The following is a 15,929-nucleotide window of genomic DNA, read 5'->3' as shown; positions in this document are numbered from 1 at the left end:
TCTGTCTTTCTCTCCAGGTCTCGTATCCGTCGCGAGCTCTTCATAGAGGAGATCCAAGCGGCTGCGTCAGGTGAGGGGGGCTCGCCTTCCGTCCGGGCGGGCAAAACGGTCGATACCGACAGCTGCGATGGCGCAGAGTCCGACGGGCCGGTGGAGGGGCGAGGCAGACCATTGCAAGCCGACAAGGTCCCGCCCACGGAGGAGGCAGCCCGAGCGGCCACCCCGGCCCTCTCCCCGGGCCAGACCGAACCCACTACCTCAGCTGGCGAGGCACCCGGGACCAGCCAGGCGAGCCCGCACGGAGGCCCCTCCGGCCTGGGGCTGTTTGGCTTCCCCGAGGCCACGCCATGTGCCGCCTCCTCCCGCAACCCCAAGGACAGTAGCTTGCGCAAGAAGAAAGCGGCTAACCTCAATAACATCATCCACCGGCTGGAGAAAGCAGCCAGCAAAGAAGAGCCTTCCGAATGGGAGTTCTGAGGCCTCGCTGAGCACTTACCCATCCCCCTCCTCATCTGCTCAACACACACACCCTCCCCCACCGCCCGTGTACCACATCTGTCCCAGGGGGAAGGAGGCCCCCTCCCATGGGCATAGCCAAAGCCTGCCGCGGCCATCTTTGATACGGACTCCCTTGTTGTGTTTTTTGTTTTTTTTTAAATGTTTTGTTCGTGATGAAGAGAATAGAGAATAAAATGGGGGCAGTGGTGGGAAAGACAAGAGGACAAAAAGAAAGAAAGAAGAAAAAATAAACCCAGGCCAAGCCCGAGGACTTATATTTCGGGTCCTTTTACTGAGATAAAGCACTTAGCCGCTCTGTCGGCCTTGGCGCCCCCTGGAGGCCGCCGCTGCGCTGCGTCCACACTCACCTGAGCATTAATCACAAGCATTAGGCAGACGACCCAGAGTTCTGAGCTGTGCCTCATGTCTAGGATTCTTAAAGGGGAGGGCGGCACACTCACCTCAGTGTACATGGACCCACACCTCCCTTTAAGAGATCCGATTCTTCACACTGTTCCTATGAGTTACTGTTACACACCTTTTTCTTAATCCCTGTCCGTGTGTGTGCACGTTATATTTTTAATCAAGGGCATCTTCATTTTACTTTTTTTTTTTTTTGCGCTCCACTGGCCAATGAGGACTGAAATAAAGAGAACAACCAAGGTGAGAGAAAAAAGCAAAACGTGGTGGATGTTGAGGAAGACGATGAGCATTGTTCTTCATCCTCAGTGCGTCCTCATCCGTCCCCTCCACGCAGGTCGTCTAATGGCCAAGGACCTGCACTGCCTCAGCCTCTGTTTTTAACTGGGAAGTCCTCCGATGAAGAACAGGTTTTATACTGCAGTTTGGTTGCCACTAAGAGATTGCACAGTCTTCTGACTCTAAAGGACAAACAAAAAAAGATCAGATGAAACAAAATACACATTTTGGAACATAGAATTGACATGAGAAAAAAAGTGTTTTAAAACTTTGGAAAGAAAAATCACTTTAATTCACAATTTAAAAAAAAAAAAATCAAACAAAAGATGCAAGGTGTAGAGAAAAACACAAGCGACTATTTCGTGGTAGGTGAAGTAGTGGTATGTCGTCATGGTGAGCTCCTACAGTGCATGTTCACAGCTTTAACACGCCCTGCACAGACCACAACACACACACACACCACATCTCTTATTGCCCTCTATTTTAGATCACTTTCAGGAAGTTCTGTATAAAAAAAAAAAAAATGTATAAAAACAACAAAATAATGAAATGGGGGGGGGGGGGGTGAAAGGAAGAAAAAAAACATGGACAGAGCAAGACATCAGCAGAGATGATCCTGAAATGTGGCTAGATTGATGATAAAATAAGGCCTAATTTAATGAAAAGACACGTCAAGAGCACGGTGTTGGCTGCTGGCTGCAGGGAGTATGGGGGTTGTAGTTCTGGGGCATGTAGTACTGTGTCAGTAGGATAATGTGGTACTGTGTAAGGTTTGGTTTTAGGTTTTTGATTAGTTTTTCCTTCTCTCTCTCTCTCTCTCTCTCTCTCTCTCTCTCTCTCTGATAGTGTTGTGTGAGTAGCGCATGTCTCACATGTAAACACACTGCAGTCTGTCTCTTTCTCTCTCTCTCTCTCTCTCTCTCTCTCTCTCTCTCTCTCTCTCTTTCTCTCTCTCTCTCTCTCAAGTCGCCAAGAGATGCACAGTTCACTTTAGAACTGTAAACTCTGCAGTTCACGTGGCCATGCTGTGGAAGTGTCACATTTGGGTGTGAGAAGGGAGTGTGTGTGAGAGAGAGAACTTCTCAGCTCTCGGGATGCACATGCATTTTGTAGAGATGGGAGAAAAGCCCTCATGTGGAGATCACTGCCCTTCCTTGTCTTTTCCCGGCCAGTCTGATATAGCTCTGCAAAGCAGACCCATTGAAGGGTGCTGAAGACCGACTTTGGATCCATAATGCGTTTTTAAACTGTTACATTTAACAGAGCACAATAAGTACCAAGTATCAGATACCAAAGTGTTGTTAATACTTAAGAAATCAGTTTTCCTCCACCCTGAAGTGCTGATGCCAAATACTGGGAGAAACAATGGCGACTAGTCCTCCTTCCAGGCCGTCGTGGCCCAGGAAGGTTCCCACGTCGTTGGCATGTGTGCAGCGTATTGGCTTTTTCGTATCGAGGTTTCACTTTACAGCGGCACACAGCAACCTTGCTCTCCACCGCCCCGGTCTGTACGCATGCTGCTGTTATATCAGACAGGCATTCTCACACCGGACGTCCCTCCACCTGCCCCAAGTGTGTGTGTGTGTGTGTGTGTGTGTGTGTGTGTGTGTGTTTGTTTTAGGACGTATAGCATGTGTGAGACAGGTTTTAAGCCCTATCCTCCATTTCTGTGTTGGGTTGTTTTTGGTTGTACATAATTGTACACGAGCACTCTACTGCCACCCTTCAGTTTTTTCATAAGCTGTTCTTCATCATTATTATTGTTGTTATTATTATTATTAGGCTTCGAATGAAGTAGTGGATTTGATCCTGTTTTTCTATTACAATTACTCCTTTTATTGCCATTTCCTGAAGCACCATAGATTTACTGTTTCATTCTGCTTATTTATAGGTGCTTTATTTTTGACATTTTGGACTTTGACTTCTGTTCATTTTATTGTGTATTGGATTATAAGAGGACAAGTTACATAACTTTTATTTGGGGTTTTTTTTTTTTTAGACTGATAGACTGCCGGCAGTATTGGGTAATATTTACAAGATGTAGTTCTCATACGTTGTATATTGATGAATTATACAAATTATTTTAACTCATTTATAGTAATTTGAAATATAATGATGTCACTTAAATGATCACAATGGCATTGATGGCTAACTTTAAGCTTTTCACTTTTTTTAACAATTGATCCTGATTTATATGTTACTTTCAAGTAGTACGAAGCATTGTCTTTCGATATTCCCATATACAGATGCTGTTTTATTCTGCCCTTTCTCCGTCCTCTCTCTCTTCGTTTGATAAGGACATGCGTGCTGTTGTTGCCGTTGTTGGTTTTCCGAGCATGTTTCAAATCACTCAGGCCTGGTGTACACTGGTGTTGTATCTATGCTGTTCAGAGTGTTGTCGGTCACCAGAATGTTTGCACCTGTATCAGACCGTAGTGCTGTAGGGGTTGCATTCAGTAAAATGGGGGGGTGTGTTGGTAGCCCAGCAGTCATGTCCCCCTGACACACACTTTCTTTCAGTTTTTAAAACCTTTTTAAAAAAAAATGTAATTAAACAATCTGCCGAATTGGGGCCGCTTTGGTTTTGACTACAGTCTGTAGCGGTTAAGGCATGAGGAGGTGCTGGCGATCGTGCGCTCTCAGAGAGTGGCAGTAGGGAAAACACCGTGGACTTTGACCACTTACATGGCATCACCACGAAGTTGCTGCCTTAAAGTGCAGAGCTGCGAATACTGAGCATCCTCTGTGATTACTGCCCTTTCACCCATGACCACGCTGTTCACTTTATGCGCCATATTACTTAATGAAGTTCTGACCCCTAGGCTGCCAGGGACCCGCATGCATCTGTACTGCAAAGGCTTTCAAAACAGAAGACAGGAGTGAAGAAATTCTTAACGGTATTTGTCGGTACACTGCGATCTGTGGAACGCAGAGCCAAAGGCACCTGAGTATCAGGGTGGGGACTGCTGAAGCCCTGGTGCGACGCGGTCTAGAGCCGAGCCTGTGACGGTCCGTGCCGCTGAGATTACGCCGACGCCTGTGGAGTTTCTCGCAGGTCTGGTTAATTCCCTCCTCAAGCACTTAAAAAGTAGCACACTGCAATTCATGAGGCCACATTTAATGTCCATTCTTGAAAATGACCCTTATAAGTGGAGCCTAAGGCTTCCTGCCCAGGTGCCTAGCATGAGCCTACCCTTCCCTTTGACCCTGCGCAGTGCGCTTTACCTTTCACTGTGGTGATGCAGGTACCATAAGACACCCTGGGAGACTACTGCCAAACTCTCCTCTTGGTCTCCATCGGTACTCAAGGTGGCTGTGTTGGGTTCTAAACCTAATACTCACCTAGGCCATGCCTGGAAATCACTGCCTTCCCACGTCTGAACTGAAAACGCTCGTCTCTCAAATTCCTGACCTGAACCTGACGCCTTTGTAATTGCACAACGAGCGTTTTCCTGGTACGGTCATCCCTCTACTTCTAAAGCAGCACAAACCGCGGAGGACCTGGGCAGTTGTCCGATGCATCTTTGAGATGACCGGGACGAAGCTCGCCGGCGTCAATCAGCGCACTTAGTGTCCTGGAGGCTGTCCCACCCAGTGGGCCATGAGGGCAGCGTGAAGAGTGCCTTGTTCCTTTTATTACTTATTGTTTTGTTCATTATGACCATCCTGCACACAGTAGTTGTCAAAGGTGTCTTATTCGAATGCTAAATGCAAACAGCTCCTTGAATTAATTTTATTCTTTACTATGAAACATTGAAAACACTAAGTGTTACTTGTAAGTAAAAAAAATGATGTTTTTCTTTACATTTCAGTGATAAATGCTGTAAAAAATAGTAATTAAACGTAACTTTAAAGATGCTCTAATTTTCATTGATGGAAACGAGAACACTAAACTTGTGATAATCAAAAAACATTTGAGCCCTTGAAACAAAAAACCATATCGGACATTTCCCCCTTTTGTGTTATCAGTTATTTTAGTTTTATGTGAACTTTTACATCAAAATCATATTAAATGCTAAGTATGCTTTATTTAGTATTGCCTTACTTCATTCATGTGGGTATTTAAAAATAAAACATTTTTATAAAATTATAAAGCAATAATGCTTTATATTATTTTTATTTTGTAGAATGTAGAAAAACAATAAATGGACATGTATGGTTTTTCACCAGGGCTCCTTTACTGAACATGATGACGTTATTATTATTATTATTATTATTAACAACAACAACAAACCACAACTACCAGCTGAGCTGATGGAATATTTCTGTCTTGGAGGAGTGAGGTGATGTCCAGACTCTGCCAGTGTCTGAGCGTTAAGCCCAGCCTTGCAGCTCACTGTCTCTGAGAGTGCTCAGAATTCGCCATGTGGTAATAGCCTAAAGGATGTCCAGGCGCAGTCTGACCGCTGAGAGCCAGGTCCTCCTTGTGTCTGTAACCGCTCAGCTCTTGCCCCGAGGGCGTCTGACTTTTATGTTGCTTACGGATAACCGTTCTCATTGTTTTACACATCTGATTCATTCATGGAAAAGATTGAGCTGCAGATAACAAAGGGGGGCCTGTTGTTTTATTTTTTGTAGGGTGCCTCACCCCCACCCCCTTTTAATGTTATTGGATTGTGTGGTTTAATTTAATAAGGATGATGTCTGAAGCTCCAGGTATTTTGGTTTTGGCGGGGGCGGGGAGGGGTTCCTCTTTTGTTGGTTTCTTTTATCATCTGTTTGGGGTTATTACTGTTACATTTAACACTGACTGGTCAGTGGAAGATGTATTTTATTTGTGCTTATAAGAAGTTACTCATACACTGATACAAACACTGAGTTTGGCAGATGACTTGAAACGGACCCATTTGAAGTTTGTTTTATCAGAGGCTTTGACTGTCTTGCTTTGGTTTAATGCCTTTAAAATTTCTGTTATGTGATTTTTGATGAAGAACTCGAACCCATAAATCGTCTGCTGTTCATTTCACAAAAAAAAAGTCTTGACATCACATGAAAAGAAACCAAATACAGTAAAACGGGTTATTGTGTGCATGCGAGCGCATCTATCAGGTCAAGAACTGTAGGGTTATTTTGCCGTTCTTCGCTCTTTCTGGTACGCATCGTCTTCCCCCCGCCCCCCTCAACTTTAAGCTCAGGCAAAAAAAAAAAAAAAAAAAAAAGTGTCATAGTTCACAAATTAAAAGCTTCTTTAAGTTATTTTTTTAAGATAAAAATGGACTTCTCTAATTGAAGTTAAATTTAAACCCTTTTATATAATTGCTTTAAAACGTCAAATAGCTAAAGCTGAACAGAGCAGATCTTACGGATCTTTGTCGTTTTGTCTTATAACCCAGTATTAACGCTAAACTGCTGTTGGTCTGTAGCCCCCAGTGTTTGGTGGCATTTTTTTGTTGTTTGGGGGGGTGGCACTAATCCAAGGTACAGAGTTTTTTGAAACAAAATGGAATGCCACCTGCGTGTAGCACCTACAGTAGATGAGGCGTTTTGTATTTCTGGACATTTTGAGTGCCGTGTTCTTGGAAAGATGCTTGCGAACCTATTTTTGCTTGGTTGCTTTAAGAGTTACACAGATCTGATGCAGTGGGCCCGGATTTACCAAGCGATATTTATTCATTTAGGGCATTTAATGGCTGATTCTAGTTTTAATAGCAATTCTTTGTGTAATTTTGGGTGTTTCCCATCGCATCTCGAAGATGCCTTCACGTCAAAATATTAAGTCAAGCTCCATTTTCTTGATCGTGTCGGCCTGAACAACGGATTGTGGGGTTGCAATTTTCATACAAGTGGTTTGTAAATTCAGGAATCTACCATTTACGGTTATTTTTCTATAGAGTTGAATCAGATATTCTATATGCCATCATACAAAGTTGTACAGATTTTACTGAGACATATCCTATTGAGTGTTGACCTGTTTGTCGTTAGTGGTCATGTATGTTTTGCTGAAGCTTTGTCGAGGAGGAGAACACTGGTCTTTATCAGGACAACCGAGCCTCGGTTGTTTTGTAGTTACTGAATTTTAATATGAAGAGCATTCTTCTGCAGGATTTCCAGAACCACTGGTATGCATGCGGGCACGCACCAAGCTATGTAGCGGATTAGACTGTATCTTTGTGAACTGTTCCTTTCTTTTTCATTGTTGCTTTTGTTTTCTTTCACGTTACATTTTAAACATAAATGATTTTCTCTCATCGTTTATTGAAAAGAAGCTTTAGGATGTAATTGATGTGACAAATGTCATGACTAGACCATTCACATCAACCTTTATCTTGCTCATGTCAGAAAATAGTTTGAGTATAGCAATTTATTATCTGTTTGAGTAGCGATTGCGGTATGTCATGTTCACAACCTTCAGCATAATCCAGTGACTGGTTACAACTGCTAGATGATTGGATTGATGGGAAACGTAGGCTGGACGGAACTGTGGCTAATTGTATCCTCCTAGCATGCATTATGGGTGTGCTTAGGTTTTTTCTTCATTTGTTTTTTGGTAGTCATCTGAAGATGAGGCCCGAGTGTCGCGTTATATTGGTGTAGTTGTACCGTTCCACCTTGGAGGTTCCTTATCTCTTACTGCATGGTTTCCATGGTTTTCTTTTTTCCTTTGGCTCTGGCCAGTTAGACCCAGTCTGGTGTGTGTGTGTGTGTGTGTGTGTGTGTGTGTGTGTGTGTGTGTGTGTGTGTGTGTGTGTGTGTGTGTGTGTGTGTGTGTGTGTGTGTGTGTGTGTGTGTGTGTGTGTGTGTGTGTGTGTGTGACCTTGTTCATTTAGCGAATCTTGTTTTCCCATGTCATAATTGTTTGATCATCACCTTAAACCAGGTCAACAGCATTTTGTAAGAAGTTGTTTCAGAGATTAACATTAGTCATTTGTATTTACAATAAGAAGAGAGAGAGAAAATGAACAGAACAGGTTTAAATGTAACTACTAAATGCCAGTTGTGTGGCTCTTCATGGTGGATCACTTTACTATGTAAGTTGCCCTACCAGATTTCTAGCATTTCTTTTGTAAAGGTCAAAAAGCTGGGACACTACTTTATTATCGGGGTGGGCCACATTTAAAAAAATACATTTTAAAAATACAAAAAGGGGTGGGGGATTTTTTGGCCATGCCCACACACAGCCTTAAAGTGCCAGAGGACTCTAACCCTCGCATATAATTAATGGGAAATGTTTTGTTTTTTTTGTCCATGAGCATTTGATAGCACTCACTACTAACGGGTTAAGACATGCACACAGTCCAAAAGAAGTACATGCTTACTTTCTATAATGTGTATAATATCTGTAATTAAATGTACAAACTTTATCACATCATGAAGTGCAGAAGCCTTTCAAGAGAAGAAAAGTCACTTTGAGGGCTTGATGACTTTTGATGTACTGATACACATTGAACATTCATGCCAAATAGTAGTTCTGATGTTCCCTAAGACTCTGCTATGGTTGAGATATATCTCTTCACATTGTTTTCTATGGTAGGATGTGTATATACTGTTTGTAGGTGGTGGTTGTTTTTTTTTGTTCTGTTGGTTTTTATCTGTTTCTCAGCTCTTTGTGGTGAAGGCATTTTTGTCACCAAATTGGAACTTCACATTGAAGTTTCCTTAAGCCCAGCGTCATGGACTTGAGTCAAGTGTTGAGTGCAGTCTGTAGGAGCAGTGTGGTCGTTCAGTGCGGTGTGTAGGAGCTGACTGTTCCATCTCGGAGCTTTCTCAGTGCTCCGTCCTCACCACCTCCGCCTTTCAGCCGTCTGGAGGCCGCTGCAAGGTGGAGGTAGTGAGCACGTGGTTTCACCAGATACCACCCCAAGTTCTGAAATGTTCCGCTCCTACTGTCCAGGAGAGAATGGTGAGAGGCTATACAAGACTGAGATGTGGTAGTCAGGCTCCATCGTGCATGCCAACACACACACATACACACACACACACACACACACACACACACACACACCAGCTGCGAGCTTGAAGAGTCCGCACTGTGCTAAGCTTTAGCTGACTTTTGTGAGTGTGAGTGTGTGTGTGTGTGTGTCTGTGTGTGTGTGTATACACATGCGTGTGAATGCGTGCAGCATTTGGGCTGCCCATTGGTTTTAAGTTTTATTGGGCGGTTGTTTTGTTGGGCCGTTAGTTTTATTTTGAATTGTTTTGATAAATTATTTCCATTTTACTAGTGTTTTTTCATCATATTTTTCACTAGCTTGCTGGTGTGGTACTATCCAAATAACAGAATTAAGGCCTTTGTACAAATTTAATCCGGTCTCGCGTAGAACCACCCAAACCTGTTTCTTGTGGTTCATCGCAACGCTTAGACACAAAGACTCCAGTCCCCGTCCATTATTAGTCGTTGGCCCCGCCTCCTGCTCCACTCCACCCACGCATGCTTCACTATGATCAGTTCACTCAGACTGTTTCTGAGAACGAAGCCTTCTGGCCTCCCTCACCACAGTTCCCTCAGACATGGTCAGAGGCCCTTCATGCAGTGGGTTTGGGGTTTGGTTTCATGTCATTGTTCTCTGATCTTTGTTTTTTTTGTTGTTGTTTTGTTTCTTTCCTTGTTTCTAATGTAGTCTGTTCCCAGCACTGTAAGACAGTCCCTTATACAATATGGAAAAGCAATATGACTGTAAGAAATCTTCACAATGTATTATTGTTCTGATTATTATTCACTAGCACCCTAGGTGTGATAATTGAAGTAAATATCTTTTATACAAACACACACATGACGTAGTCTCTCTTTCCTTCCTTTCTTCCCGCTTTTTGACGTGTACATACCAAACTTGTAAAAAGCTTTTCACACGTATTTTCACATGACTTGTGGGAACATTCCTGTCAGTTTTGGAGTTTGTTTTTTGCGTGGTTTGTTTTTTTCCTCCTTCATATGTTTCTTGGCTTTTCCTACATTTGACAGCTGATGTCGATTGTGTAGGCACTGTTGGCTCTAGAAGCACAGCTGGTCACCGTTGGCATCAGCATTTTTTATATTGCATCATCATCCAGTGAGTCACAACACAGATCAGCATTTCCAAAGAGTACTTCCTCAAGGCCTTTCCTGTTCCCATGAAACATGAGCTCTCCCGATGTGCCGTTCTGGCCGGCCCTTGCATCTGTAGAGAGATGAGGCATCCTCTCTGCTGTTGTGGCCGGAGATGGAGGAAGACTTGCCCAGAGAGAGTCTCTCTGGAGAGACTGTTAGCAGCTGAGAGTGAGGGTGCTCTTCAAACGTGCCATGTCTCGGAGTGCTAACCTCAGGCCTTGCTGCTAAATGGTTCGAGCGCCCTGGAAAATCCTGATGTACTGAAATGCAGATGGCTGCTATGTTTGGTGTCTTCAGCTAATAACCTCCACCATTGTGGCCCAGAGCAATCTGTTCCATCCTTTATCCACTGTGTCTGAACGCCTTGTAGAATAAAGCATTACATGGGGTGTGAAAAGAGGTAAGGCATAGTCGTTTTACACGTGTCATTTGTATTTTACATGAATGTTGTTTACAATTTGTGTAAATATGTACAATCCCTAGTCACTTTATTAGGAAGGTTATGTTATGGTGCACAGCTGTGCAGTTGCAGACTGTCACCGATGTGACTGACACACATACCAGCTCAATGGCCCCATGCCACTACTGTATCGGAGTCCCTGCTGTGTGGAGGATGGTCCACCACCTAAATCATATCCAGTCAGCAGTGGTCACGTAGTCAGAGCCTGACCAGTGACGAGTGCGGTAGAACGTACTGGTGAGAGGGAGTGTAACTATAGGGTGGTTTTATAGTTATTCATAATAAAGTGGCAGGTACGTGTGTGTTTATAATGCTGTTAATTAACTCAAGGCTGTACTCTTAAAGGAAGCTTTTATTACTACCCAGCCAAGAGCAAGTGATCGCAGTAATGGTTAAGAACTGTTTCTGATGGAGTGCCACCTGTGTTAGGATGATGGTAATGGTCGTGATGAGTTTGCATGGTTCTGACGCGTGTGTGTGTTAGGACGTTACACAGCGCTCCAGGTGGAGTTCACGGCTGCGGTGAAGACCAGTGCTGAGCAGAAGGACCTCATCTTGAAGTTGGAGCAGGATCTGAGCACAATCCAGACCATGTCCTCCCTGCCACGCCCTGACACTGAGGTGCCAAGCCTACACTGGCCACACCCACAGCTCATTTACGTGTAACATGTTTTGAGTAGAAATTATTACTGCCTGCTCATCTAAGAACACAGTCGTTTCTAAACCCACACCTCTGTCATAACCTCTTCATCTGGTCAGTTTCTTGCAAACCCCCAAGTGTTGTCATCTGATGAAATTAACATAACCTGGATAAGGAAGGAGAGTCTTTTTATTACACTAGGGGGCAGACCTGAGTGGTATGGACGGAATCCCAGAACCTATCAAGGAGGCCACAGCTCTGTTCTCAGGTTACTGCCATTCCAAAATGAACCCCATTGACAAATGAACTCTGACCCACTGACCTGTGAAAATATTGACTAAAGTTTGTTTGTGTGTATGTGCGCGTGCATGCATGTACACATACCCAGGTATGGGCGGCTCCTCCCAAGCTGAGCTACCTCAGGGTCAGATGGACTCTCTGCTCTCCATCATCTCCAGTCAGAGAGAGAGATTCCGAGCTCGCAACCAGGAGCTGGAGGCTGTGAGTAGTGAAGCCTGCTGGAGTCTGTCAACACACCCACACACACACACACACACACACACACACACACACACACACACACACACACACTGTCTCACTCAGTACAGGAGTGAACACCCAATCACTCTTGTCCTCCACCTCCCTCCCTCTTTCCCTCCCCCCCCTCTCTCTCTCTCTCTCTCACCCCCTATATCCTCTCCCTCTGTCTTTCTGTCTCTCTCTCCCTCTCTTTCTCATATGCTATATCTCTCTCTCCCCATCCCCCCCAGGAGTCTCGTTCCCTGCAGCAAACCCTCCAGGCGTTGCAGAGTGAGCTGGACAGCCTGCGTGCTGACAACATCAAGCTGTATGAGAAGATCAAGTTCCTGCAGATCTACCCGACCAGAGTGAGTCCCGCTGAGTAGCTACGGGAACGGAGCAGCTGCTCTGTCAGCTGCAGAGCTGCCACACTACCTGCCGTTAGCAGGAGCAGTTGAAACCAGTGCTCATTTGTGAAGGGATATTTGTGGACCTGCTGTGTGTGTAGACATGAGCTAACAGTTGAGATCAGCAGTCGATCTGATGCTCTGGTTCTCTGTGTGTGTGTGTGTGTGTGTGTGTGTGTGTGTGTGTAGGCTGCAGGGACTGATGACACAGTCATGCGCTACTCCTCCCAGTATGAAGAGAGGCTGGACCCATTTGCCTCCTTCAGTAGGAAGGTGAGAGCTTACTCCACCCAGCACACACGACAGGCATGTCGGAGATCTGCTCCTCACACACAATGCAGTGTTTGGTGTTCCCATAGCATTTGACCTCTTGTGGTTCATTGTGTGATTTCCCATGATGCAGTTTGATCTCGTGTGTTCACAGGAGCGCCAGAGACGATACCTGAGCCTCAGCCCTTGGGACAAAGCCACCCTGAGCCTGGTCTCTGTCGTGCGCACGCGCACACAAACACACACACACGCACCCATTCACTCACACATAACCATATAACCCCACACAAACACACATACACTCCCATCCATATGCATATAGAAACGTACGCAAACATGCACACGTTCCACGTGGCGTACTCTACAGTGCATTAGATGTGCAGGAGACTTTACACTGATCTCTGGTCTTTTTGCATTTCCTGTTTTTCAGGGTCGTGTCATCTTGTCCAATAAAATGGCCAGAACTGTTGCTTTTTTCTACATTCTCTTCCTGCATTGTTTAGTCTTTCTGGTGAGGACACAACACGTTGCAGTTACCCTTCCTCTGGAGCACGCCGAATTACCTGTAGATTAATTGTGTGTGTGTTTCAGGTACTCTATAAAACAGCCTGGAGTGAAAGCATTGGCCGAGATTGTGCTGCATTCTGTGCTAAGAAGTGAGTGTGTCTATGTTTTCAAACGTCCTTCCTGGGGTGGTCATTAAAACACCCTCCCTGACCCGCCCCTCAGCGTCCACTTTTGTTCCACGGCTCTCTGGGGGGCGTTTCAGAGGTGCATGGTTACATACTGCAGCCCAGCCGACGCCTCCACTGCTGACACTGGTCAGTTCCTGACCACAGGGCCACTGCTGACGGGACAGGATTCATGTGGTGAACCGTTCTCCACACAGCGGGGGCTCTGGCGTGGTAGTGGCATGGTTTGGTGTGTTGAGCTGGTATGACTATGGCTAGCATGACACTCTCTCTCCCTTCCTCCCTCTCCCTCCCTCCCTCTCCCTCATCCTCCCTGCAGGTACTCGGATCATCTGCACCGTTTCCATGAGAACGGGGACAACCCAGATATGTGGCAGTGATGTCTCACACAGGACAAATGATGCTGTGTTCAGAGCCGCCTCAAACTCTCAGCTTTCTAGTTACCAGGTTCTAACATTGTTTTCAGTGGGTGCTTCTACAAAATTAGAAATGCTCTTTAAATTTAAGGCTACCTTGTCCTACGTGGTTTCTCAGTATATCCTTTTGCTATAACGATATGTCTAGTAACTAGGGGCAGAACTAAGTTTAAAAAGCCCTGAAAAAAAATTAAGGAAATTACATGGCACAATTACACATTAAAATCAGTCAATTTGAAATGTATTTGTAACTTCCATCTGAGAAGACGCATCAGTAAAACTTGTGTTTTCAGTAGCTCTTAAACCAGAGCATGCACACATCGTTAGGACAGCGGCCTAGTATCCCGCTTCAGATGTCTGCATTAGCTGCATGTAGCCACGAGAGGGCGTGAGTTTTGTTTGCGCTTAGTTTCCTTTCACGTTAGACTCCCGTAACTCTTGATTCCACACGAATCTGACATCTAATGAACTCGGAGATACATTTTGAGAATGATTGCTGTGTTGATTCAAAAATATCATTCCAGATAACAGTACCAAACCTATAATACTTTAATATGGTGATTGTGGATCTTTAGAAAGAGGGGATCAGATTATCGGTGAATCTGAATCATATAGTAGGAGATTAAATTAGGGTGATTACAGTATAGAGATGAGTCTGTGGTGGCTTTTTCTTCCACAATCCCTAAATGCTCGGTGTAGTGTTAGAAACATTATACACGAGCAGTTACTATGATTCAGCCTCAACCACAAATCACACTTTGATGATGGGGTCATTGACTTTTGTTCTTATGCAATATCTTATTAGGAAGAGTTAATAAACATGTTAAAATTATGGCATATTAAAGAATTTGTTAAATGGTTTTAACTGGTTGAATGGTTATGCTGTCTCATGCGTTTAATGTAATCTGCAACCTTGGGGGAATGAAGTGCTAATGTCAAGATTTATATGTTGATGACCCATGAGAAAAACATCAAGAAATCTTGAAAATGCCAGTGGAAACCTGAATGAACTTAGATGCAAGATCCTGTTCTTTAATCATATCGGTATGTCACCTTATGGTCCAAGGTCTTTGTTTCCTCTTGCATCTATGTGGTCAGCTCTGTCTTTGTCAGTTATTTCTCTGAATAGCAAAATAAAAGCGTTGAGCATCCTGGGGGAGTGTGTCAGTCATTTGTCCTGTGCGTAGTTTACAAGCTTGCGGGTCATCTTGTTAGATCACACAAACAAAAAATCTGTCTCTAGACATGACGTCTGATACCTGATCTATTTAGATATGGGTTATAGGTAGTTAATATGAAAGATGGCTGATATGAGGGAGGTGCAGTAAAGGTTAGGGATCTGGTGACCGTTACCTGGTGTGCGGCCTGTCTGTTCCTCACCTGGCCTTTTTGCCTCACATCTGCCACACTCACACGGCGTGACCTTCTATCTACCTGCTCAACATGTCTGATCTGCTGACCAATTAGGAGAATTCATCAAATTAGGCCCATTCAAACATGCATGTGTGTTGTATCTGTTGAACAGACTGATGGAGACCAACCTTAGCAGGGACCCTTCTAGGAGAAAAATCTGTTTGTTTGTTTTTTCCTGTTTTAAGACTAGATCTTTGCATGCCTCAAAGCTGAGGACATGTTCTGTCCATTAAGTGGTCTGGAGCTCAAATTTCTCTCCACACTGAAGAATGTTAATGAATGCTCCAGATACAGTTAACGTAGTCCTGGGGGATATATTTATGGATTGAAATGATAGTAGCAGGTCACATATGTTAAAATCATTCTGTATGTTTCACTGATTTGAATTTGTATTTATATATATATATATATATATATATATATATATATATATATATATATATATATATATATATAATCACATCACACATTTATTTATTTACCTTTGCAATGCGAAGAGAATGTGTGTTTACTTCTGGTCCATGTATAGCCAACTTCATGTACTGCTGCTTCACGAGACAACTTGCACAATCTATAACTTCCACATGCATATATTTAAATATTAAGTTCTTCATTATTCTATGGAACCCTTCTTTGGGTTATTTTTTGTCATGTGTCTGAAGTAAATTTACAAATTTTCTAGTAATCGCTAAATTCAATATGAATAATTATAAATAGAAATTGGTGGGGACTGATTAACGTACTATAGTGGTTTTGGCGACCAGGGCATTTGTCATTTTTAAGAGTACTGGTGTTTTGCAGAAAGTGTTACTAAAAAATACGCTCTGCGTTAGTGGTGAGACGTAATGGGCTGTTGGGGTCTTGGGTAGCTGTGATGCTGTGAAGGCTGT

At 43.8% G+C, this 15,929-nt stretch overlaps 1 protein-coding gene across 12 annotated transcripts in view; it reads left to right on the top strand.

Annotated features, from left to right (window-relative positions):
- Positions 1-14,777, top strand: part of cux1b (cut-like homeobox 1b) — a 98,336-nt gene extending 83,559 nt beyond the window's left edge. For 10 of the 12 annotated variants that reach the window (XM_081723077.1, XM_081723084.1, XM_081723076.1 and 7 more), the window contains one exon: positions 18-9,908. In XM_081723077.1, coding sequence (XP_081579203.1) covers positions 18-477 — 460 coding nt within the window. In that variant the 3' untranslated portion in view covers positions 478-9,908. Of the gene's footprint in view, positions 1-17; positions 9,909-11,166; positions 11,304-11,523; positions 11,591-11,710; positions 11,824-12,092; positions 12,210-12,437; positions 12,522-12,672; positions 12,730-12,948; positions 13,030-13,109; positions 13,175-13,529 lie in introns of those variants that run through there. The other 2 variants (XM_081723083.1, XM_027019105.3) reach the window with 1 other exon arrangement.
- Positions 14,778-15,929: the final 1,152 nt, after the last annotated feature.

The sequence above is a fragment of the Electrophorus electricus genome, chromosome 11 (genome assembly GCF_041902795.1).
Source record: "Electrophorus electricus isolate QZ-2024a chromosome 11, ASM4190279v1, whole genome shotgun sequence".
Taxonomy (NCBI): domain Eukaryota; kingdom Metazoa; phylum Chordata; class Actinopteri; order Gymnotiformes; family Gymnotidae; genus Electrophorus; species Electrophorus electricus.
Note: the sequence above shows the minus strand (reverse complement) of the source record. Positions and strands in the feature narration are given on the sequence as shown.